Here is a 21,943-nt window from a genome sequence, read left to right on the forward strand (position 1 = left end):
ATCCATTTGTCGCACTTGGAACGCTCGCCGTTCTTCACGCACGAGGCACACGGCCGCTGGTGATCGCAGGGTCGTCCGGTTGCGTCGCACCGCTTACACCCTTGGAACGGAGTCCACTCGCCGAAGCCGACTTTGCTCAGGTCAACCAGAGGGAACTTTCGTTTCGTCTCGGTCTCGATGCAATCGATGCCCAGTTGGTTGCATCGAACACATGAGTTGAAGGGACGAGACTCGGTCACCTGGCATGGATAGAGAGGCCGACAGACGGCGCACGCTTCACAAGTCTTGCGCCAGGCTTGGCCGGAATTGTCGAGCTCCAGGATCCCGGCTTGCGGCCCCGCGGCAGACGGGATGGCCCATGTGGTTGGGGGTACTCCGGTAGGGGGGTAGATAAGTTCATTAGACCAAAGGCATAGATTACCGTTGACAATGCATCTCCCGCAGCCCGAGTTCCAAGCTGCGCGGCTCAGTAGCCAGGTGCATCGCTGACCTTCGGGGACGTACTTTGAGCCGGAAGTGCATTTGTCGCAAGCGTGCCGGAACCAGACCCGCTCGCCGATCCGGTCGGGCCGGGCCCGGAGCGCCGGGTTCTCGGGGGGGCCGACACGGCACCGGCCTGGGCGGCAGTTCGTGCACCCGTAGCCGAGGTGCACATCGACGTCGCAAGTACTGGTCTCGTTGCGGTTGATGCAGCCATTGCAGGTCATCACTGCTGGGAAGTCCGGGTCGTTGATACCGTAGCGCCTGTGGTCCATGTGCTCTTCGTCCACACGGCATTCCACATCCTGGTCCTGGCCTTGTGACCGGAAGTCCGCACAGTTGCGACATTCCACCTTGGTGTCACCATACTTCACCCAGTCGCATGGGCGCTGCTGGTTGGCGACGACACCTTGGGGGTGCGTTGCACAGAAATGACAAGGCTTGGTAGATGAAGCCTTCTGACTCTCCTCTGTCTGTTCTCTCTGGCTCTGCGGCTTCTTACTGGTCGGTTGCCGGCGCACTCGCTTTGGCTTCGCCGGGTTGGCTTCGCTATCCTCCGGAGTTTGCTCAGGGGCGGTCCGTTTCGACCCCGTTGCTGCCGTCTTAGCGGCAGCAACCTCGCCTCGTTTCGATCGAGTGAAGGCTCTGCCCATATTGAGACCGGAACTGTTGGGAGTCTTGAGTCCTGTTTCAACCTCTATAAACTAGAGGCGTTTGATATCGTGGAAGGGCACTGGTACCTTTGTTGGGCAAGTATACTTGGCGAAAAAGTATGTGTATAAGTCGATAGACTGTAAGTCAATGAGTATGATGGTAAACTAGCAGACAGTGAGTTGATTGCTGGTTTAGATCATGGCCGACAAATTGGACGGAAAACCCGACAAATTTATCCTCTCAAGCATCCCGTACGGGGCATCATGTCTTGTTGAACACTCTGTGGATTTCCTCGGGATGCTCCTGGAGTAGAACCTCCTTGGGATGAACAGTTTGGGGTGTACAGCCGTAACTATGTATTCTACATTGCTGCGAAGTCATGTATGGGATCAAAATCACGGTATAAAGAACACTATCTGAGAACAAGGGACAATGCAATGTATTGCGCCTAACTATGGAATTCCAATTGAAAGCGGTGTACGGGATAAAGAGGGTTGCTGAACTGGGAACCTCGACTGTTCATAGGCACAACTGTTCACAAGGACAGTGCCCGCCAAGCATTGCACGGATCAACTTCACTAGCCTCCTCCTTATAAACCATTATTTGAAAACTAGTAGGGGTTGTGGTTCTTAGTATTCAGGACTGACAGGGTTAGTTATTATCAAGACATGTGTGGAGAATGAGGAACTCTTGTTGGAATCGTAATGGTTTCTACCCACAACTGCCTGCAAGACTGGATATTGAGAGTGGCTTTATCCGTGTTGATTTTTTTTTACTTTTCTAGAGTTTCTGGCTCTGTTTGCGCTCAACATCTACAGTCACCTTGGCTCTCTGATCCCCTCTCTCCCCTGGCAGGTCAATACCGGCCGATCATTCCCAAATCACCATCCCTTTTCGCTGCTGAGGACTAATGTCGCCATGACGTAATACTACCGTCCCGTCCGCCGGCAAAGATCGTCTTATAACCTCTCATCATATCCTGGCGCATCCTTACTCCTGCGCCCCTTATCCGCTCCAATTCTCTCCCCTCGACGCTCAGGGCCGCGCGAGTAAAATCCGTCACCCTTTCTGGAGATGTCACCATGAAAAATATATGCTGACCACTCTATCGGTCCTCCTCATCTCCTCAATCCTTTTTCCCATCTGAATACCAATATTCACACATATTATCCAGAGAACTGGAAGCGGGTAGCCTCGAGCTGGCCGAGCCCATCTCGGGGGGCTACGTTGCGGCGTCTATATGTGTTGGTGAAGTCCTGCAGAAGGGCACGCACGTTCCTCATAGCACTGGGGTCTCCGGACTGTAACTTCTCCTTGATCTTGCCCATCAATCGGTTGGCCTCAACAGGAGACACAGTACCCTCGGGCAGCAACGCGATAGTTAGCGACACCCACTCCGTCGTCTCAGCTGGGAGCAATTCAAACAGGGCCAGCAAGACGCCACTGCCGTCGGCGAAACAGTCCCGAGGGAAGGTGATCATCATACCCGCCATGACCTGCTTCACGAGGTTCTCACCCAGGTTTGTCAGGAGAGTACGGATGGTGTTTCGAATCTCGGCCGCGGCTGCCTCGGGAAGGCCGTCGCTGGTAGCGGGGTTGTCTCCCCCATAAGAAAGAAGGTCCCGCAAGAAGTGTAGAGTAGACGATAGAGGATCCCGCTGCTCCAGAGTGAGGGCGTAGACTGCCGCCTCGAAGATCGATCGCAATAGGTGCGAAGGGACAAGTCTCTGAGGATAGTAGAGCAACGCATCGATGAGCAGACGGAAGAAATCATCAATGACGTCAGGCAGCTCCTTGGGTTGGAGCTCTGTCATAACCCTCAGGAAAGTCGTTGTCTGGGCCTCGAAGAACGTGTAGATATTATCAGTCGTGGCCTGATCAACATGCTCCCGGGCCTCCGAGAACTCCCGGAGAATAGCAGAAGTCACCCAGAGGAAGCACCCCTCTCTCGAGTTGTTGAAGCCAATGGCCAGCTTGTTCGCCATCTCAGGAAGCATCGGGGTCATGGCAGTGCGATACGAGATGACCATGTTTCGCCAGCATCTGCAAACTCTCTCGCAAATAGGAGTGAAGGTGAGGAAATTGTCCAAAACAGTTGACAAGATCGGGAAGACCTCTTGCCAGTACTTCACAGCAGGGTTCTCCTGTCCTGGATTGCTAGGAGGGACCACGTTCTGGACGAAAATGGTAATCAACTGGAGATGGTCTTCCACTAGTTAGCATGTGCCTCTTCTTCGATTGATTAGATCTCAACTCACCTGCCAATGCCAACTTGCCCTCGTCGTCGGTGGCGTTGTTCGCTTTAGCCATCAACCGCTGAACAAGAGGATCACAACAAGTCTTGAGCAGTCGATAAATTTCCTCATCGGGTTGAACGGCCACAACAGTGGAAACACCCTCGGTAATCTCCTCCTTGCTGAGGTCTGGCAGCTTGTCTAGAACCTGGTCGTAGAAGGTCTGAAGCTGCAGCACCTGGCCACTGAGGAGGTGTTTGCAGTCCGTGCAGAAGAACTTGATCGACAGAGCGGCGGCCCGGATAATCTCCTTCGAGTCGGACTGAAACGAGGTAACGATGTAGTTGAACTGGGGCTCCAGATACTCGGGGTGCGCTGCCGTCCACTCAGTGTAACGTCCTAGGACCATGATGGTAGCAAAGCGGAGCTTCTCGTGGCTCGGGATTTGCACGAGCAGGGGCATAAGCTGAGGAAGGACAATGTCCTCATCCTTGTCCACCATTCGTCCAAGTGCTCGCATGGCAAACAGGGGGGCCTCCAGCTCTTGCCAGTGTGGCACCGACGTCTCCGTAACCAGGCCTGCATACTTCGTCATCCACACCCGGATGGAGTTGAGCACCTTGGTTAGACAATCCGTGACACCCATAACCTCGCACGAGTCCTTGAGAGTATCGCCCATTTGGTGACGGAACTCTCTGAACTTCTCCTCCTGCTCGCGGTCTCCGTCGAACAGATCCGTCTCGCTACCCGACTCCGGCTGGGGGTATTCTAGGTGCTTGAGGAGGATATCCACGAGCTTCGAATAAATATCAACCAGCTCCAAGCGACCCTGAATATATCTCTCCAACACGAGGTAAAGCTTGAGCTCGTAGAAGAAGTTGAAAGTGTGCTCGATCACATCGCGCTCCTTGTCTCTCACAGCACACTCAAGAACGGCGTCCACCAAGGGCCTGAAATGGACCGGCTGGCGGGCAATTCCAACAACCCAGCTCTCCGCTGCGGTGGCAAAGACTTTGGTCAGAGCCTTGAGGGCCTCTGAGTCTTCTTCCTCTGCAGCCTTTTGGATTTGAGGCTGGAGCGAAATGATTCGGGGGAACAGGGTCTCGATAATTTCCTGGCTCTCGTCCACGTCAGATGTCTCCCGAAGCATTGTGCATAGGCATTCGGATGCCTCCTGGCTACTCTGGTCACTCGCAATGCCATTAAAGACAATGTCAAGCAGTGGCGACTTGACGACATTGCTAACCGGGACTTCTCGCAGCCAGGAGGTAATGCACTCCATCAACTGGGGATTTTGAGCGGCGGCAGCTACAGATGAGATGTTAGCATGGAAGGTATTGGGAATGTATTGCCTTACTTACGGGATGATTGAGAATAGTTGATCAGCAGCTGGATAACCTTCTCCGCATTATCTCCCAGCAAGGCTTGCGTCCGTGCAGCAAGATCTTCTTCCTAATTCCAAACAATTAGACTTGAACTCGTGCTGGTGTCGATCGTCGGTGACGATTTCGAAGGGAAAAGGCGCTCGGTTTATGGCTGTGCGCTCCACATACAGACAAGGTGATCTTTCGACCTTCGGTAACCTCCTCGGGGAGAACCCGCAGGAAATCCAAAATACAAGCATGGCTTTCGGGGCTGTCACTAAGGGACTGGACGACGGACGTCAGGACATCGGTCCATTCCTTCATCTGGATCGCCAGAATGGCTAGGCACACGCAGAGCTGTACTCGGATGGGCTTGGGTCCGGGAGCGTATCGTTTGAGGAATAGGAGAATCTGGTTTCGAAGACCGGGGAGTTCGCTGGGGGAAATCTGGGTGGACAGGTCGTATGTGATCTGGGGTATGTTAGACACGGCATTTCTCGCGCATCCATCGTCGTTCCTACCTTTCCACGAAGGGTGATGGCAGCAAAGAGCGCTGCCTCTGGGTCGGCATCCGCCTGCAGGATGCCCACTATAGTAGCCCATGAATCCTTCTGCACGCCAATACCGTCAGTATACCGAACCGAGCTGCCCCAAGCTCCAAAAACACGCGCGACTGACCGATTTCTGGAACCTCTCCAAATACTCATGGGCCTGCTTCTTGGCCTCCTGCTCCCCGCCCCTCATTGTCATGACAGCGGCCAAGACGTCCGGGGGCGCAAAGGCCTCTTGCGCTCCGTTCGTGGCCATTATGTATTATGCGGCACGCCTGTAGAGGAGCGTTCGGGACCTGGAAGTTCGTGATGGGGCGTTAGGCTGTCCGCAAGCTTCAGCGCGATCGGAGGTGACAAGCGCAGCGCATACGACGTGGCCGCACGAGGTCGGACCGCTGGTGATTCGCCGAGGCGCGGTTCGGAGATGGAGATGAGGTAGACCGGGGGCAAGGTCGAACAAAGTGGTGGTGCGGGTGCCAAAGGAGAGGGCAAGATCCCGGTCGTGAGGGGATCAGGAGAAAGACGTGGTGGAAGATGAAGGTGGGATATCACTCGAAGCAAAATACACAAAGCCCACCTCCGTCCGGTTTTGGGCCAGTGATGCATGGGTCTGGTCACTCTGGTGGAGAGAAGCTTGGCGGGGCAATCTGCCTGGAGATGACGTTCCGTAGTTTTTCCGATCCGCCCAGCGCCTTGATGGAGCATCCAACCGACGACCGATGCAAGAAACAGAATCAGATGGAAGGGGAGGCAACCTTTTGAGGGGGAACCTGACAGTTTATATCATGATCAACCTCTCGGGTGATTTGAGTTGCCTCTAGGTTGATCATGCATCCATAATCCCCTACATCACGACCCCTGCCTGATGCAAGCTCTGTGCCTACGTCTGACCGGGTACGCACATGGCCAGTTGCTTCCCTTTGAGGTCCTCTGAGAGATCAGCCAACTTGTATTCCCAAAGACTTGTGCTTTGGTAAGGCCTAATTATGTGCCTGGATTCCCGCCTATGGACGACAAGGCCAAAGGTAAAGTTTGCACAAAGCCGGTCAAAGAATATCCCAAGCTTCTCGGTCTTGGCATTCTTTGTGTTGCGTACGAATATGTCTTGGAGAGCGTGCGTCATGACCCACGAGTTTAGGAACTCTCAGCTAGGTATAGAACTGCCCCCTACAACAGGAGATGGTGGAGCGAACCCAACCATCAGAGTGACTGAATTCAGAGGACAGTTTTTGTGCTTTGCAAGACTGGCATTAGTTATCATGGATTCGATGCTTCCCTGATTTCTCCATTTCCAAGTATGAGGCCATTCAACTGGCGGTCATGGGAATCCGTGGGGATTGCCTGTCCAGAGGCTGCAGGAAGCAGTTGCTCGTTCAAAGCCAACGCATACAGCAACAAAGGCCTCGTTTGGCTAAGGCCCCTAGTTTCCAACCTTGACAAGTACCTGTTGATGAAGAAGTCGTAGAAACCCTTTCCATGGCCTAGTCTCCTGACGGAACCCGCTTCATCAAAGTCGAACGCAACTCCCGGCACTACCATAAAATCGAGGACGGCCTGGTCAGAGTCCTGGGCATCAGGGTCTCCGAGGATATGCTGTCGTTGATGGACCGTGGCTGGGTCTACACTGGGAATCCCCCAGCTGTCCAGCTTGAGGCTCTCGTAGTCCTGGAGGTTCGCAAGACGCACCATGTCCATCACACGAGCTGGAGCGTCGGGAATCTGTAGAGTAGACTTGTGCAGGTACGGGACAAAGACTTGCTTGCCCGCTGCTAGTGCATGGCGGACAATGGCATCTGTCTGCACCTCGGCAGAGGGCATAGACAGGTAGACGCTGATGTGAGTGGCATCTTTGTAGGGCTTAAAATCCTTAAGGGCGTCAAAAACCTGGCGACCTGTGAAGAGTTGTGTCAGACGACGACCTGCACGTGAGCGGAGATACAAGGCGATGCGGTCATACTCTGGACAACCACGGAGTCTTGGGTAACAGTGGAGAGCCTTTGCTTCATGAGGGTCCGCAGCTGCTGCTTGGCGGCTTTCAAGGATGACGCCATGGCGAAGCTGAGGAGGCTGGGTTCAGATGGTGGTATGTATTGTCACGTTGTGTCTGAAGAGAGGTTTTTTGGCCATGGAGGGGACGCTAAGCAAAGGATGGCGTGGATGTTGGGATGAAGTCGTGCATCGCGATCCGTCGCTTACCTGCCAGCGTGACACTCCACCAATTGCATTTTTAGGGACCGATCTTGTGGATATGCTTCAGCTAGGCTCACTGGCGTCATGAGGCGAATCCATGAAATCGGCACCAGTCCAAGCTACCCGGCGGTGAAGCCCAACTTGGCGCGACCATCAGATTGTTTTCTAAGGACACTATTAATCACGGCGGATGTTGCGACAAATAAAAAACCCGGGACCTCAAGATTCGGATGTGTTCCGAGGAGGGGAGACAACACCGACAACTAGCACCCGATATGGGGTCGAGCCGCCTGCCACAACCCTCCAACGACGCAAATACGCACAACTAGCACCACTAATCACTAATCTGTGATTAAGTCGATTGGTAAATAACTTAAGTGCATGTGACAGCTTTTGGGCCGTTTCTTGCTTGCCTGACAGTCGGGAGGATGGTTGGGCGGAGTTGGTCACACGTGTGCACCATCGTCTCGGTATTATTCCCATAATTACGGAGCCACCTTACAATATACCCAACTAACTTCTTACTGACGATGATGGGCTGAGCTCGCCAGTCCATGAACGACGTCCCGAGATTTTCTAATGCTGGCTAGACCGGGCCACAGCCAGCATTGGCACTGAGACCCCACGGTCAGCTTTCGTAATGTGAACCGTCTCATTGATGGCAGGCAGTGGAGACAATGATGAGGTGGAACCAAATGTATCGGCACCGCAAACACCATGCCGCTCTCGTTTGGGGGCGGGACTAGGGCGACTTCCGGAATTCACGACATTTCAAAGCGAGCTCTGGGTTGAGGGTCCGGTCTCCGTGGGATGAGCCTGGCTCCTCCCTGAATGTCTCGACGTTCCCCTGCGGCGTGGAAGGTTCGGAAAACCGAAAGAAAACGTAAAAGAACATTGTCGCCATGTCTCAATCACCTGGAGCATGTCCCCGTCACGGGTCAGGATGGTCTTGAACCGCAGCTGCTGCATGGAATTAGATCGCCAACTGGGTCCCGCGGATACCGCGACGGCGCTTGACATGGGATGGGCCTGGATGTCGGCGGCCAGATTGGGAGAAGAGGTTTGCCTGCCGGGAGATTTCGGTGTGTTGATCGTCTGACTACCTAGTGAGGAAGGGGTTGAAACACACAAGCTTGGAAGTCGGTGCAAGGCTGCAGGTGCACTTTGCAGTGTCAGCCTTCGAGTAACGCCGGTCAGGATGAGCGGAGGCGCCAGGCACGAAAACATGGCCGCAGGGATGTGCACCACGAACACAGCCTGCAGGAGGCCGCAATGCAGCCTTGCTCGCCGCGGCGTGCAGCGGCGTGAGGTGTCATGTCCAGCGTGGGAGTAGCAGCCAGTAACCAGCGGTGGGAAGGGCATTGCCGGGCGTCTGTTTGGTCAAGCAGCATCGTGATGGGAGCCCTGTAGTGGTTATCTAATCAGATCCATCATACGTACTGTATCCTGCATCCAAGCTCGCAGGCGGCAGCGTCAAAGCAGCATGCTAGCTTGTGTGCCCCTGAACCCTGACTGATGCCTCTTGGGAACGGCCCGCATATTCCCCCCTGCAGGCAGCGTTACCTGGGCAATTTGGTGCTGCGCAATGACAAAGGCAGTAATAAGCTCCGGCAATACAGGACATCCGGGGGAGTTGAATGATGGTGTGCCCGTACGAAGCGCAAGTCTCCAGGTACTTCGCGATCTCACCGACTTGTTCGGAGGACAGCTTGCAATGTTGCGTGAAGGTACCATTCACTACCTACCAGAGTGAGCCTACCTCATCACCCACACTAGAGATACGAATACAAGGTGGAGTACGGAGGGCCCTTTCAAAAGTCTTGTCCATAAGAAGTAAGTCCTAATCATTAGGTTAGATAATAAGTACACTAAGTACTTCCTGATTTCTATAGGCCCTAAAGGATAGCAGGCTACAGCACACAGCAACCGCTATATCCTGATCAGCAGCGTACTACTCCTGAAGTTACAGTGGCCGTTTAACGAGACTGTGACAGCTTCATGTATCTCAGGTAACCGACAGGAATAAATGGATATGATGTTACTAGCGCTTGGACAAGACTTTTGAAAGAGCCCTCCGTAATCAACGGTATTATGCGAACGTGTCTTGCCGTTTTAGGCATCTCAGCTTCCAAAAGTCCCAGTGATTCCACCGAGCTTGTTGGACCTGGGACCGTCATAAGTGATGCATGGTGGGCGGAGCAGACCCAGCAGAGGGCCTCTGGGCGAGCACCGGCATGATGCACGTCACTTCAGCTGCACTAATAATTAGGCGGAAAGGGGAGAGAAAAGAGAGAAAACTGATAAAAACGTGCATTCAATGGCTGTTAGCATGTACATGCCGTGTACAAAGAGCCCCGTTACAGGCGCTGGCTGCCGTCCGTCAGCCTCCCGCAAGCTTGGCCAAGTTTTCATGCCGTGTTTGGACGAGGATTGCTAAAGAGCGGCAGGGGCATTCTCGGGGTTGATTGGCCGTAGAGTGGTCGGCTTTCCCACGCTGAGGCCCCGTGGCCCATGTGTCCTCCTCCTTCACCAGTCTCCTGCGTCGGATTTCCAACCATCCCACGCGTTGCAACACGACATGATTTGACTCCCACGCACGTATTTGCTTCTGGGAAGAGTCCATCCCTGTCTGATTTACTTGGCCCCAGTCACCTGGTCCTGTGCCCTCCCAGTCTCCAATCTCGTTGGTCGTGGCGGTCCTCTGGGCACTCTCCAGTCAGTAACACAGCTCGCACCACGGATACACACTCCGTACCGTGCGCTCTCCCTGCTTGATGTTTGGGTTACAATACATTAGCATATGGTAGGAGATCCCGTACTGTGCAATCACACAGCATTGTAACATAGCAGCATGGCAGCAGCAGTGCCTAGTACAGCATTACGGCATCAGCATTCCCCCTCGACCATGTGCTTAGCCTGTCACGATTGCAACGCCGCCCTCACATTCCCTAGCAAGGCGCTGCTGGACGGTCTGCTGGACACTGGGTTGCATCTCTGGCTGGGCCCTTTGTCGTCATCCCGCCCTCTTGTCACCAGTCGCTAAACGCTACTCCGTCGGATGCTCACCACTGACCAGCGCGCAGTAAGCCAGAATCAGCCCCGCGGCTCGCTCCCCCACGCTGCGGCAAACAGGGCTCCCTGGCTTTGTCCACAGTGCCCGCCGGGTGATGAGCGGAAGCCTTGTCACCTAGCCTTGCAAGTTGGACTCTTCGAGTTGTTGCTGCGTCTTTGGCTTCCCCCGCGCGACAAGCCGGATGTCTGGTGGATCTAGCCCCCAGCGCGTGCCCACCCCTCCGCCCGTCCCATCGGCGACGTCTAACGCATCGCTGTGCAAAAGAGCCCAGTCCGTCCTGTACTCGCCTTGTACCTACCGATCCTAGGCGCCGCCGCCGCAGCAAACAAGGTCGCTTGGCTGCCTCAAGGGACAAGTTGCACGCTTGTCTTGCCGGCCCCGCCATGGGACGACGCACTACCGCCCACAAGAGCACCACGCGCAGGACAGACCGCAGAACGTCCGCCAGCAGCCCGTCTTCGTCGTCCCGAGACAGGGTTGGTGACTATGGTGACTCCCATCTGCAGCAGGCTGTCGCCCTCCAACCCCTAGCATCCCCATCCGCGTCCACATCCGCATCCTCCTCCACTGCCTGGTCCACTGCCTCTGTCTCAGTCTCCCACGCCAGGGCGCCTGTCCCGCCCGATCCGAGCCTGAACCAAGGCCATGTGTTGCCGTATCAGGCTGCGGATGTTGGCGATCCAGATCTATTAACTGGCACTGCTGCCCCGGTCGCCACCACGCTTTCTCGCTCCCCCGTTCTCGACCTCGACCACCATGCCGGGCTGTCCACGTCTGCCTCAAAGCCTCTTACTACTGTCGACGGTGCTGCTGCCGAGCCCGAGCCCGAGCCCGAGTCCGTTACTGAGTCCGCTCCCTACGACGTCGATGGCGAGGCCCTAGATGCTTCTACCCCCGCCGACCCTTCAACACCTCCCCTCGAGAGCGACTTAGACATGGCTTCCAAGAAGACACCCTTCCTGCGGTCACCCGACCTCCGCCCGGTTGCCGCCCCTTACGGCTCCGTTTCACTAACTCCCAGTCGCAACAACTCGCCGGCTGGCAGCGACTGCCGCGACCCGGACGCCCACCAGCTTCGACATGTTCCCGACACGATGCGGAGCGACACCTCCCGCCGCTCGAATACTTCTCGACATTCCTCGAGGTTATCTGAGGAGATTGAAGGCGCTGTTCTCGTCTCTGGCCTTGAGGGTCGTTTTGGTGTGGCCGAACATACCCACGCCGGCGGCCTTCTCGAAGAAAGTATGAAGGACGATGTGTCTGAAGACGGACCCTTGCTGGACGACGCCTCGACGACTGCCTCTGACGCCGAATTCGAGGAGAACTCACCTCACGAAGCTGTTCGCGCCTCCGTTTCTCCCACCGACGACATCACCCTTTCCATAAACACCCCCCGCATGTGGTGCCTCTCCGTCATCTTCTCCATTCTCGGATCCTCCACCAACCTATTCTTTTCCTTGAGATACCCTAGCGTTGCTATCACTCCTGTTATTGCGTTGCTTCTCGTCCACCCCCTTGGCCATCTCTGGGACTTCGTGCTGAAGCGGTCATATGACCCAGAAGAAACTTTTGTGGATGGAGTCAGGACGCCTTCCATCTCCGAGAACGCCCGCGTTCCTCTTAAACAAAGCAGAGCTACCTCTTGGCGTCTGTGGTTAGCTCAAGGACGATGGAACGAAAAAGAACACACTTGCGTCTATGTTAGCAGCAATGTGGCTTTCGGTTTCGCGTTTGCGACTGATGTCATTGTTGAGCAGACGCAATTCTATAACCAGGAGGCTCCCATTGTATACCAGCTCCTTCTTACTATCTCAACACAGATTCTGGGATATGGCTTTGCGGGCATAACCAGGCGATTCCTCGTTCGACCGAGCGGCATGATCTGGCCTGGGACCCTCATGTCAGCTGCCATGTTCTCGACCCTCCACAAGCAAGAGAACAAACCTGCTGAAGGCTGGACTATTAGCAGGTGGAAGTTCTTCTACATCATCTGGACTGGGTCTTTCCTCTTCTACTTCCTCCCTGGACTGCTCATGCCGGCCTTGAGTTACTTCAACGTCATCACCTGGTTCGCTCCTAAGAGTGTTGTTATTGCCAATCTGTTTGGTGTGTCTTCGGGCCTCGGGCTCTTCCCTTTGACATTTGATTGGGCCCAAATCACATATGTTGGCTCCCCGCTGCTGGTGCCTTTCTGGGCTGCCATGAATGTCATCGGAGGCCTGACTATTGTTATGTGGGTTATTGCACCGATTCTTTACTACAGCAACTTTCTCTTCTCATCATACATGCCGATCCTCTCCGCTGCCGTCTTCGACAACACCGGAAAGGTTTATGATGTCAGCCGGATCCTTACCTCTGATTTCCTATTCGACAGAGAGGCGTATCAGAGCTACAGTCGCGTATTCCTCCCAGTCACATACGTACTTAGCTACGGTGTGCAGTTTGCTGGTCTTGCTGCCTTGCTGACCCACACAGCTTGTTGGCATGGCCAGGATATCTGGAGGACCTGGAAAAAAGCTCTTGCGGAGGCTCGTGAGGATGGGAAGCCGGAATATCAACCAGTTTCGGATGCCTCTGGTCAACCATCGTCGCGGCGCTCTACGGACGACGATTACACGCGGATGTCGTCATCAACCTCCAACGTTGAGGGCCTAATTAGTCGGGAAGATGTTCACAGCCGTCTCATGAAGCGGTACAAGGATGCGCCACTGAGTTGGTATTTGATCACCTTCCTCTCCATGACAGCCATTGGCATCTTTGTGGTTGAATAGTGAGTTCTGTGTCCCCATAACTTTACCAGTTCCATCTCCTAATGCCTCTATTTAGCTATCCCGTCCACTTGCCATGGTACGGTCTTCTACTAGCCTTGGCCATCGGCGCCATCTTCTTTATCCCCAACGGCATTATTATGGCTGTGACGAACCAGCACAGCAGCATCTATCTTATTTGCCAGCTCATCTGCGGCGTCGTCTTCCCGGGACGTCCTATTGCTAACATGGTCTTCGTCACGTATGGCTACATCTCCTCGGCGCAGGGGATCAAGTTCGCTTCCGATCTTAAGCTCGGCCACTACATGAAGATTCCCCCTCGCATTCTTTTTTCCGTTCAGGTCGTCGCCACGCTCGTGTCGTCGTTCACCCAGATCGGTGTTTTGAATTGGATGTTCGCCAACATCAGGGGCATCTGCACATCAGAGGCCATCAGCGGCTTTACCTGCCCTATTGCACGCGTCCACTTCAACGGATCAATTCTCTGGGGCGTCGTTGGCCCTCACGAGTTCTTCGGTCCCAAGGCCATCTACCGCTCCCTCATCTGGTTTTTCCCACTTGGCGCTCTCCTCCCCATTCCCCTCTGGCTTTACAGCCGCCGCCACCACCAGAGCATTCTTCGCAAGGTCAACCTCCCAGTCATTTTCGGCGCCATGTCTTGGATCCCTCCCGCCACCGGTCTCAACTTCTCAGTTTGGGCTGTCGTATGCTACGTCTTCAATTATCTTCTCAAGAACCGCCACAATGCTTGGTGGAGCAAGTACACCATGACTCTTAGCGCTGCCCTCGACTCTGGCCTCGCCTTCGGTATCGTTGTCGTCTTCTTCGGCTTCCTCTATCCCGGTTGGATGGACGGCTTCCACTGGTGGGGCACGGAAGTCTACAAGCAGGGCTGCGACTGGCAAGCCTGCGCCTACAACATTGTCCCAGAAGGCGAGCGTTTTGGTCCTGATGCTTGGTGACTTTTTATGAATATGTTGCTGTTTGATTGATTTAATGCGTTTTGGACCTTTCTGTGATGGATTTTCTTTTGGAAGCAAGCAATCTGCATAATAGATTTAGCCGGATACTTGGGAACGTCATGGCTACGAAATAGACTTCTGCAACAATGGTTGGGAATCGTATTTTACAGGTCGAGGTTATCAAACACCTCCTAGCAGTGTTCACACATAGAATGGTTGGGGAAGCCGGCGTTAGTTGGTGGATGGGAAATGTGCAGAAGCAAAGTCTTTTAAGGAAGACGCGAAATTGCAATCGATTTGACCGTCTATCATTGCGTTTGGTTCCTCCCTCTTGATTGCGCTTACAGCACATTACTATACAGTGTAACGAGGTCTGACCGGTGACCTGCCCTTCCTGGGCCAACCCCAGCGCTCGCTCCCATAACCTTTCTTTGTCTATTTCTCTGCCTCCCACTCTGGGTTCTATGTATGGTTAGCATTATCCACGCATGAAGTCATATTTGCTCAGAGGTATGTTGTAGACTTACCTTTCGCAGAATCACCAAACCCTCCAGGGTGCTGTTCAGGCTGATGTATTCCTCATCCTCCAGCTCCGCGCGCTCACCGTAGGCAAGCACAACAGGGGTGCTCTGAGTTTGCCAACCAGTGATGGTCTTGGGTCGACCAGCCTGGCCCACGACATCGACAGCCTGACCAACGCGAACATTGACCTTGAGGGGTTTGTGGTTCTCGTCCAGAGTAACGAGGAAGCGGGGGTGCATGGCGGTAACGAGGAAGTAGAGGAGGTAGTGCGAATTGGTGGTGATGAACTCCTTGGGTTCGATCATGGCCAGGATAGTGGCGAGGAGGCCAGCTGCCGAGACGCGGGATAGGACTTGGCGATCAGTGTGGAAGGGGCTGATCGACAGGGTTCCCTTGCCCATGTGGAGGAGACCTTGGGCGATGCGCACCATGAACAAGGCGTCCTGGTCACGGTGGTAGTAGCTGGCTAGCTGTCGAAGCAACTGGGCTAACCGAGCGTTGTTGGTTCCGGCACCCAGCAGACCCATGGCGAAGATGGCATTGATGGCGACCTCGGGGTCGTTGTCGTGACTGTATCTCGACAGAGTGTCATAAACCTTCATCTGAGGGTTGCTAGGGCTGATAAGACCCAAAGCCAGGGGAACAGCTTTGCGGATATTGGCCTCGCCGTAGTGCATGAGGTGGCCGAACTGGCGCAGGACCATCTCCTGGCCAACATCCTCGCCCATAGCCACCAAGGCAATACCGATGACGGCATAAGCCTGGAGAAGCTCGTCTCCCTTCTTCTCATCAGACTCCTCCTGGTGCTCGTTGCAGATATGAAGCAGCTCCTGAATTTTCAACACAGCACCGGTACCGGCCCAGGCGCAAATCTCAGCGAGGACAGCAGTGGCCTTAGCCATGGGGTGGTCGATGGCCTTGAGTGTCTCCAGGATAACGTCGACCTCTTCCTGTCGCCCGAAGAAAAGAAGACCCAGGCCCAAAGCCAGAAATCGTGTCCACTTGTCGGTCAATTGGCTCTTTCGGTCATCGTCCATCAAAGTAGTGATGATGGCCTCGCTGACTTCGGGGTGAGAAGAGCCAACAAAGATGAGACCGCAAGACAACGCCGCCATAGCCGAGATCTGCATGTCCTGAGTCGAGTCAGAGATGATGGGCAGAAGCAGCTCAAGGACATCTTCTTTGTTGGAGCCAGCGTAGGATAGGCCCAAGCCCATGATGCAAGCTGTTCGGATAAGGGGGTTAGTGTGGTGCAACTTGTCGGAGTCGCCTAGCAGAGCAAGGGCAGGCTCTGAATCGATCTGAACGCCTGAGTTCATGATGCCAATAGCAAGCATAGCACCAGCCGAGATCTCGGGCTCGGAAGAGTAGGTGTATCTGTCGATCTTGTCCAGTCCGTTCTCGATATCCCATAGGAGAAGGGTACCCATAGAGGCGACGGTCGACATCATACCATCAGCCTTGGTCTTCCACACCCAAGTCTCCTTCTCGCCATCCACGAGCATCATCTTGTCGTTACCAAATCCAGCATTGACAAACGCGTTGACGAATGCAGCGGCAAGGTTATGACGGGCGGAGTCCAGGTTGGTCATCCCTGCAACACGGCTGCTCTCAAGATGGCTCTTGTAGATATCCTCCGTGGTCTTGGGATCTAGAATGTTGAGCTCTTTGCCGAGGGCCTTGAAGTGCTCGGATAGCTTCAGGTTGGAAAGGCACTCCGATGTTTCCTGCTCCTCCTCCGAATCACCAGGAAGCTCCAAGACTATCCGTTGGCGGGCGATCAAGAATGCCAGCTGCTTCTTCAAAGCGGGGTCCTCGGCCTTGTCGAAGTCGGCCTTGATCAGGTCGACGTCATGGAGTCGAATAGCAAGAACCATCGCCTGGGCAAACTGCTTGTACTCGATATAGATGTCGTGCGCCGTCTTGAGGAAGTTCTCATTATCGGGGTAAGTGAGAAGGTTGACCATGCTGGACATGTATAGACACACTCTCGCGTAGGTGTTCTCGTCAACAAACTTGGGGATCTCCTCAATGATCTCCAGCTCGCTCATAAGGTCCACGGCATCAGCCTCGGCGTTGCTCTTGAGGAAGAGGGGAATTAATATCATGGCGAGGTCAACCAAGTCCTTCGTGGGTTCGTCTGTTGTGATTCGCTTGCCATACACTTCACCAATCTCCAGCGCCAAATGTCGAACATACTCGTGTCCCCAAGAGCTGATATCAGACGTTGGCGCCAGAAGTCGGTACTTAAGGGTGTCTTGTCGATCCTCGTCCGAAAACGTCATGCCGATGACGGAGAGAACATCCGCGAGGGAGGTCTTGTCGTCACCCTCTGGCCACTCATCGTAAAGCTTGATCAACGGCTCATAGTGTGGTCGCAGGAACTTCAACGGCTTCGGTACTGCGGTCATGGATGACGTCGAGGTCTTAATGGAGGTCTTCATCGCTTCCAGGGCGGGCTTGTAGAGATCCTTGTTTGACTCCTGGTCGCAGTTAGATATGTGTGCGGGTGCTCATCGTTGGCTCACTCCGGTACTACTCACTGTCAAGCGCTCAACCATCATGTCCAGTTCGTTCTTGAGTTGCTGATCCTCCTCGTTGAGCTCTTCCTCGGCAGCTAGGGACGGTCAGTAAGAGGTCGCACCACGAATGCAGCTGGATACCCATACCCTCAACCTTGTCATCCTCCTTCTTCCCATTTGCCAAGGGTTTATCCTTCTTCGCATCGTCGACGGCCTTGCCCTTGCCCTTGTCGGCCGCCTTGGGCAGTTCGCTGTCCTGAGCCATGTTGACGTCTCCGAGGCGCCTGTGGCAGCTCCGCAGAACAGATTGAGGAAAGGTAAAGGTCGAAAGGCAGTATTAAGAGGGCGCCTCTACTATGGCCGCCGGGATTTTTGGGGTCGTGGTGTCGGATTGCGATGGGGTCGTGGGTATTCGTCGCCGATGATGGAAGGTGATGGAGCCCGCTTGGTAAAGCTCGAGGATGCTGTGCTGTATCCAGGTAGCTCTGGTTACGCCAGGCGCTGCCGCCTGCAAAACGGGTCCACTCCAGCCTCGCGATCACGTGCCACACCACGTTATCCGATTAATCGCCGAGATAAGGTATTTTATCGTCGATAAGATCTTATCGTCAAAATTTCTAGGATAACCCCACCATGCGACAACATCTCCAGGATCAACCCCACGTCTTGATGATTCCCTGACGAATTTAACACATCCACTGGGTTTATTTCTTCGCAATTTTCAAGCCGGCCAGACATTCCTACCCATCATGAAGTTGGATACCAAGGCCATGCGATACCTCATCGCTGAGGACTGGCGTGTTCTAACGGCAGTAAGTCCATCCCGTCTATCCAGGTTCGCCCATGAGCATCTAACACAAGATATCCAGGTCGAGCTCTGCAGCAAAAATCACGAACTTGTCCCTACGACCCTAATCGAGAGGACTGCCCGCCTTCGCGGTGGCCCCAGTGGCGTCCACAAGAGCATCTCTGCCCTCGCCAAAGTCGGCCTAATCGCCCGTGTAAAGGAAGCCAAGTACGACGGCTACCGCCTGACCTACGGCGGCCTCGACTATCTCGCTCTCCATACCCATTCCCAGAAAAAAGATGTCTACAGTGTTGGAAACCGAATTGGCGTTGGCAAGGAAAGCGACATCATGGTTGTTGCTGACCAGACAGGCACGCAGCGGGTGCTCAAGATCCATCGACTCGGCCGAATCTCTTTCCGAACCGTTAAGTCGAACCGAGACTACCTCAAGAAGGGCGCATCCGGATCATGGATGTACCTGTCGAGGCTAGCAGCTATGAAGGAATTCGCCTTTATGAAAGCCCTTCGCGAAGTGGGGTTCCCTGTGCCGGAGCCAATCGCGCATTCTCGACACACCATCGTCATGAGCCTGATCGACGCATTTCCTCTTCGCCAAATCGCAGATGTTCCCGACCCAGCATCACTCTATGCTGACCTGATCGGCCTTATCCTTCGGCTCGCCAAGCATGGGCTAATTCACGGCGATTTCAACGAATTCAACATCCTGGTTAAGGAGAACAGGTCCAAAAACGATGAGGGTGAGGAGACTCTAGTATTAGAGCCCGTCATTATCGACTTCCCCCAAATGGTGTCGATGGAGCACCAAAATGCAGAAATGTACTTTGATCGAGACGTCAACTGCATAAAACGCTTCTTTGAGAGGCGTTTCCATTTTGTAACCTCAGAAGCTGGTCCCTTTTTCAAAAATGCCAAGAAAAGTGTTGGCAAAGATGGAGCCAAGAGACTCGACGCTTCTGTTGAGGCCTCTGGGTTCACCAAGAAGATGTTGAAGGATTTGGAGGCTGCTATCAGGGAGAAGGCAGAGACCAAGGCCGGAGATGGGGAAGAGGATGACGAGGACGATGACGAGGATGACAGCGAGGATGACGAGGATGATAACGACGTGGCATCTGGTGGTCTTCTGGGAGACGATTCCCGAGATGCAGAAGTTCCAGTTGATGAATCTATGGCTAAGCTAGCAGTTTGAGACGAGATGTAATGATACCCATGAAGACTGTACAAAGATTATCATGTTTGGTTTTATGTGTGATTAAAGCTATCGAAGAGCCACTTCCAATCGCCGCGGTCTGTTTGCATGGGTTCATTGGTAAGGGTGGTCAAGACAGACGGGCCTGTAGTCAGGGACAATAGTTGATTATTCTGTTCAGGCCAAACGCCGACATTTCAGACTTTTTAATGACACCACTGTCCTCCTTAGAATCTAAAGTACAAGAGTTCATAAAATAGACCACAGCACAAGTCATCAAGTGTACCAGCTACCTCAGGCTGTAACATGTTTCCGATTGCGTAACGATGCCTCCGTGGGGTAAAACGACAGTGCCAAGAGACCGTGATTAAAAACAAGGAAAGAATGGGTACGATGAGTGACGTGAATTGCGCAAAATTACTCCATACTAGTCGGGATGGCCAAGTTACTGAGTCTCCTTCTTGACGGAAGCCTCCTTCTTGACGGACGGAGACGAGTCGAGAGAAGCGCTGACAACAATCGTATCCGCATGAATGGTGACGCTTTCGTCACATTCGGAGGACGCAGGTGTAGCAATCGCCTCGTCCGCGCTCGAACTCGTGGCCGTCCTGGTCAAGCGGTTAGAAAAGGCCCCGATAGCGACGCGACAAACCATCGTACTGCAGTGAACCATAGTGGGACCCAGAGGGTCTGGTTGCATTGCCTCCCTTAGAAGCCGCGGAGGTCGAACCTGCGCCACCGACAGTGGCAGATCTACATTGAAGTTAAATAAGCTCTCCAAAGACAAAATATCTATTGATGCTTACCCCCGAGACGAGTGTTGGATCGGGCGCCGCCACTGCTGAGGCTGAGAGCCATACAGGGTTGGGTTCATCCCAACGAGAGGAGTGCCGTAGGCACCGATGTTGTACTCGTTGGTGCGGAACTGTCGACGCTCTGCAGTGACACGCTTGAGCTCCTTCTGGGCAGGAGTGTCTGCATATCGGATGTTCATGAGAAGGCCCTCCTCGCCAATACCCACACCATTGAACTTCCGGATGATGTCGTCGCAAACATCGCGGTTTTCAAAGCTGCACAAGTGTGAGTTTCATGACTTCTTTGTTTCACGGCAAACGCTTACCGAGCAAACCCAACGCCGCGGCTGTTTCCCATACTGTCTCGGAGGATCTTGCTGGACAAGATAGTGTATCCCAAAAAAATTGTACCAAGCTCCTGTGCAGGGTTAGCATTCGGGGTCGGGGCCGTTCAGAAGCAACTTACTACTTCGGTCAAGGTCTTGGGCAAATTCGAGATATAAAGATTAGTAGACAATTCATCTCCCTCCGCTTTGAGACGAGAGTTGAAGGACTCCTAGAGAGCTTGTCAGATGGCCGTTAGCAAGAGATATGGATGGAACAAGTACTGACCCTGGCAAAGCCGACTTCATAACCTAGGCGGTAAAATCCGCGAATGCATATCTCCGAATCAGCCACGTCGTAGAATTTGGCGAAGCCAAAACTGTACGATTATCAGCAAGAGGCCATAAATCATGCCCGGTGTAGACTTACCCTTTGCAGGCACCAGTGCCAGTGTCGATGATCGCCTTGGACGTCTCAACTGGACCAAAACGGGTTGCAAACTGATAGAGCAGCTCATCATCGGTTGTGGGGTGCAGGCCACGAATGTAGACATTTCGGTTACCAGGGATGCGATTCTCCAGACTCTGCTCCAAGCTCTTCATCTGACCAGGTGGCGTGAAGACTGCGGGCACGGCCTTGGGCACAGCCGGGTTCTTCTTCAACAGCTCATCGAGAGCGTGATCAGAGACTGTTGGCGGAGCTGCCTTGGCAGGAGCGTCCACGTGCAGAGCCGACAGTCCCATCTGCTGGGGAGAGGGGGTGGTGTAAGTCGACCGATCAAGACTCGCAACACGAGGGCCATTCTCGCGGTGCGAGATACCAGTGTAGAAGGGGGTGGCCGGGGTAGACTCTGTAGTTGAGTAAGACCCGCGACGATTCTCTAGGCCAGGGACATCCGAATGTCCACGGTCGACACGATGATGGGTAGTGGTGGGACGGCCGGGAGTAAAAGGCATGAGTGGAACGGGCACACCGACGTAAGGATTACCATAGGCGCCATTGAGAGAAAAAGCGTTGTAGCCATTGTCGTTGGAATGACCCAACCCCATGGACTGCGACCCCGGCATAGGCGCGAGAACGAATTGACCTTCAGGGCCAAGCATGTACGAAGCCCCCATGTGAAGGGGAGCTGGGGCGCTTCCCATGTTCATGCCGCCCAAGGTCATTCCCTGAAACTGATTCATCATTGCAGCATGGTCGTTAGACCCTGGGATGGCCAGGTGGGAGTGAAGCCCTCTCCCAGGTTGACCGGGGAGATACGGCGGTGGGACATTTCCGTTTTCCATGTTGGTTGTCGATTGAAGATGATAAGCTTTGGTTCTTCTGCGGTAGAGAGGAGTCAGCCAATTGAGATCGAAGATGTTGTCAGGTCAAGGTAGAATTTGAGGGACGGTTATGTCAATGGAGCTGACGTGTGAATGGGTCGACATCAAGGCGACATGTTGATTCCACGACAATCCAGGCTCAAAAAGCAAGGTCAAGAATCAACTTACTTCACAGGCAACAGATC

The 21,943-nt window shown here is 54.0% G+C and overlaps 6 protein-coding genes across 6 annotated transcripts; 2 read left to right on the forward strand and 4 right to left on the reverse strand.

The window, feature by feature from the left end:
* Positions 1-2,301: 2,301 nt before the first annotated feature.
* Positions 2,302-5,540, reverse strand: BGZ61DRAFT_489788 (armadillo-type protein; the record flags this gene model as incomplete). The annotated part of the gene is made up of 6 exons (XM_046250254.1): positions 2,302-3,341; positions 3,394-4,677; positions 4,731-4,821; positions 4,923-5,204; positions 5,255-5,344; positions 5,412-5,540. 6 exons carry the CDS (start codon positions 5,538-5,540, stop codon positions 2,302-2,304), a joined length of 2,916 nt encoding a protein of 971 aa, XP_046110772.1.
* A 1,001-nt stretch (positions 5,541-6,541) lies between these two features.
* Positions 6,542-7,335, reverse strand: BGZ61DRAFT_526990 (uncharacterized protein; the record flags this gene model as incomplete). The annotated part of the gene is made up of 2 exons (XM_046253043.1): positions 6,542-7,176; positions 7,242-7,335. The coding sequence occupies 2 exons, from the start codon at positions 7,333-7,335 to the stop codon at positions 6,542-6,544; spliced, it is 729 nt and encodes a 242-aa protein (XP_046110773.1).
* A 4,147-nt stretch (positions 7,336-11,482) lies between these two features.
* Positions 11,483-14,277, forward strand: BGZ61DRAFT_489790 (OPT oligopeptide transporter protein-domain-containing protein; the record flags this gene model as incomplete). Its single annotated transcript, XM_046250255.1, has 2 exons — positions 11,483-13,317; positions 13,374-14,277. The coding sequence occupies 2 exons, from the start codon at positions 11,483-11,485 to the stop codon at positions 14,275-14,277; spliced, it is 2,739 nt and encodes a 912-aa protein (XP_046110774.1).
* Positions 14,278-14,771: 494 nt separating this feature from the next.
* On the reverse strand, positions 14,772-17,586 carry BGZ61DRAFT_339483 (26S proteasome regulatory subunit rpn1; the record flags this gene model as incomplete). Its single annotated transcript, XM_046239234.1, has 3 exons — positions 14,772-17,282; positions 17,343-17,416; positions 17,469-17,586. The coding sequence occupies 3 exons, from the start codon at positions 17,584-17,586 to the stop codon at positions 14,772-14,774; spliced, it is 2,703 nt and encodes a 900-aa protein (XP_046110775.1).
* Positions 17,587-18,070: 484 nt separating this feature from the next.
* Positions 18,071-19,315, forward strand: BGZ61DRAFT_340621 (RIO1 family-domain-containing protein; the record flags this gene model as incomplete). Its single annotated transcript, XM_046239326.1, has 2 exons — positions 18,071-18,133; positions 18,191-19,315. 2 exons carry the CDS (start codon positions 18,071-18,073, stop codon positions 19,313-19,315), a joined length of 1,188 nt encoding a protein of 395 aa, XP_046110776.1.
* A 57-nt stretch (positions 19,316-19,372) lies between these two features.
* BGZ61DRAFT_553680 (sporulation-specific protein) lies at positions 19,373-21,719 on the reverse strand (the record flags this gene model as incomplete). Its single annotated transcript, XM_046255551.1, has 6 exons — positions 19,373-20,022; positions 20,131-20,385; positions 20,436-20,527; positions 20,576-20,665; positions 20,722-20,812; positions 20,863-21,719. 6 exons carry the CDS (start codon positions 21,717-21,719, stop codon positions 19,761-19,763), a joined length of 1,647 nt encoding a protein of 548 aa, XP_046110777.1. The 3' UTR covers positions 19,373-19,760.
* Positions 21,720-21,943: the final 224 nt, after the last annotated feature.

Source organism: Ilyonectria robusta (genome assembly GCF_021365365.1).
Source record: "Ilyonectria robusta strain PMI_751 chromosome Unknown BGZ61scaffold_2, whole genome shotgun sequence".
Classification (NCBI taxonomy): domain Eukaryota; kingdom Fungi; phylum Ascomycota; class Sordariomycetes; order Hypocreales; family Nectriaceae; genus Ilyonectria; species Ilyonectria robusta.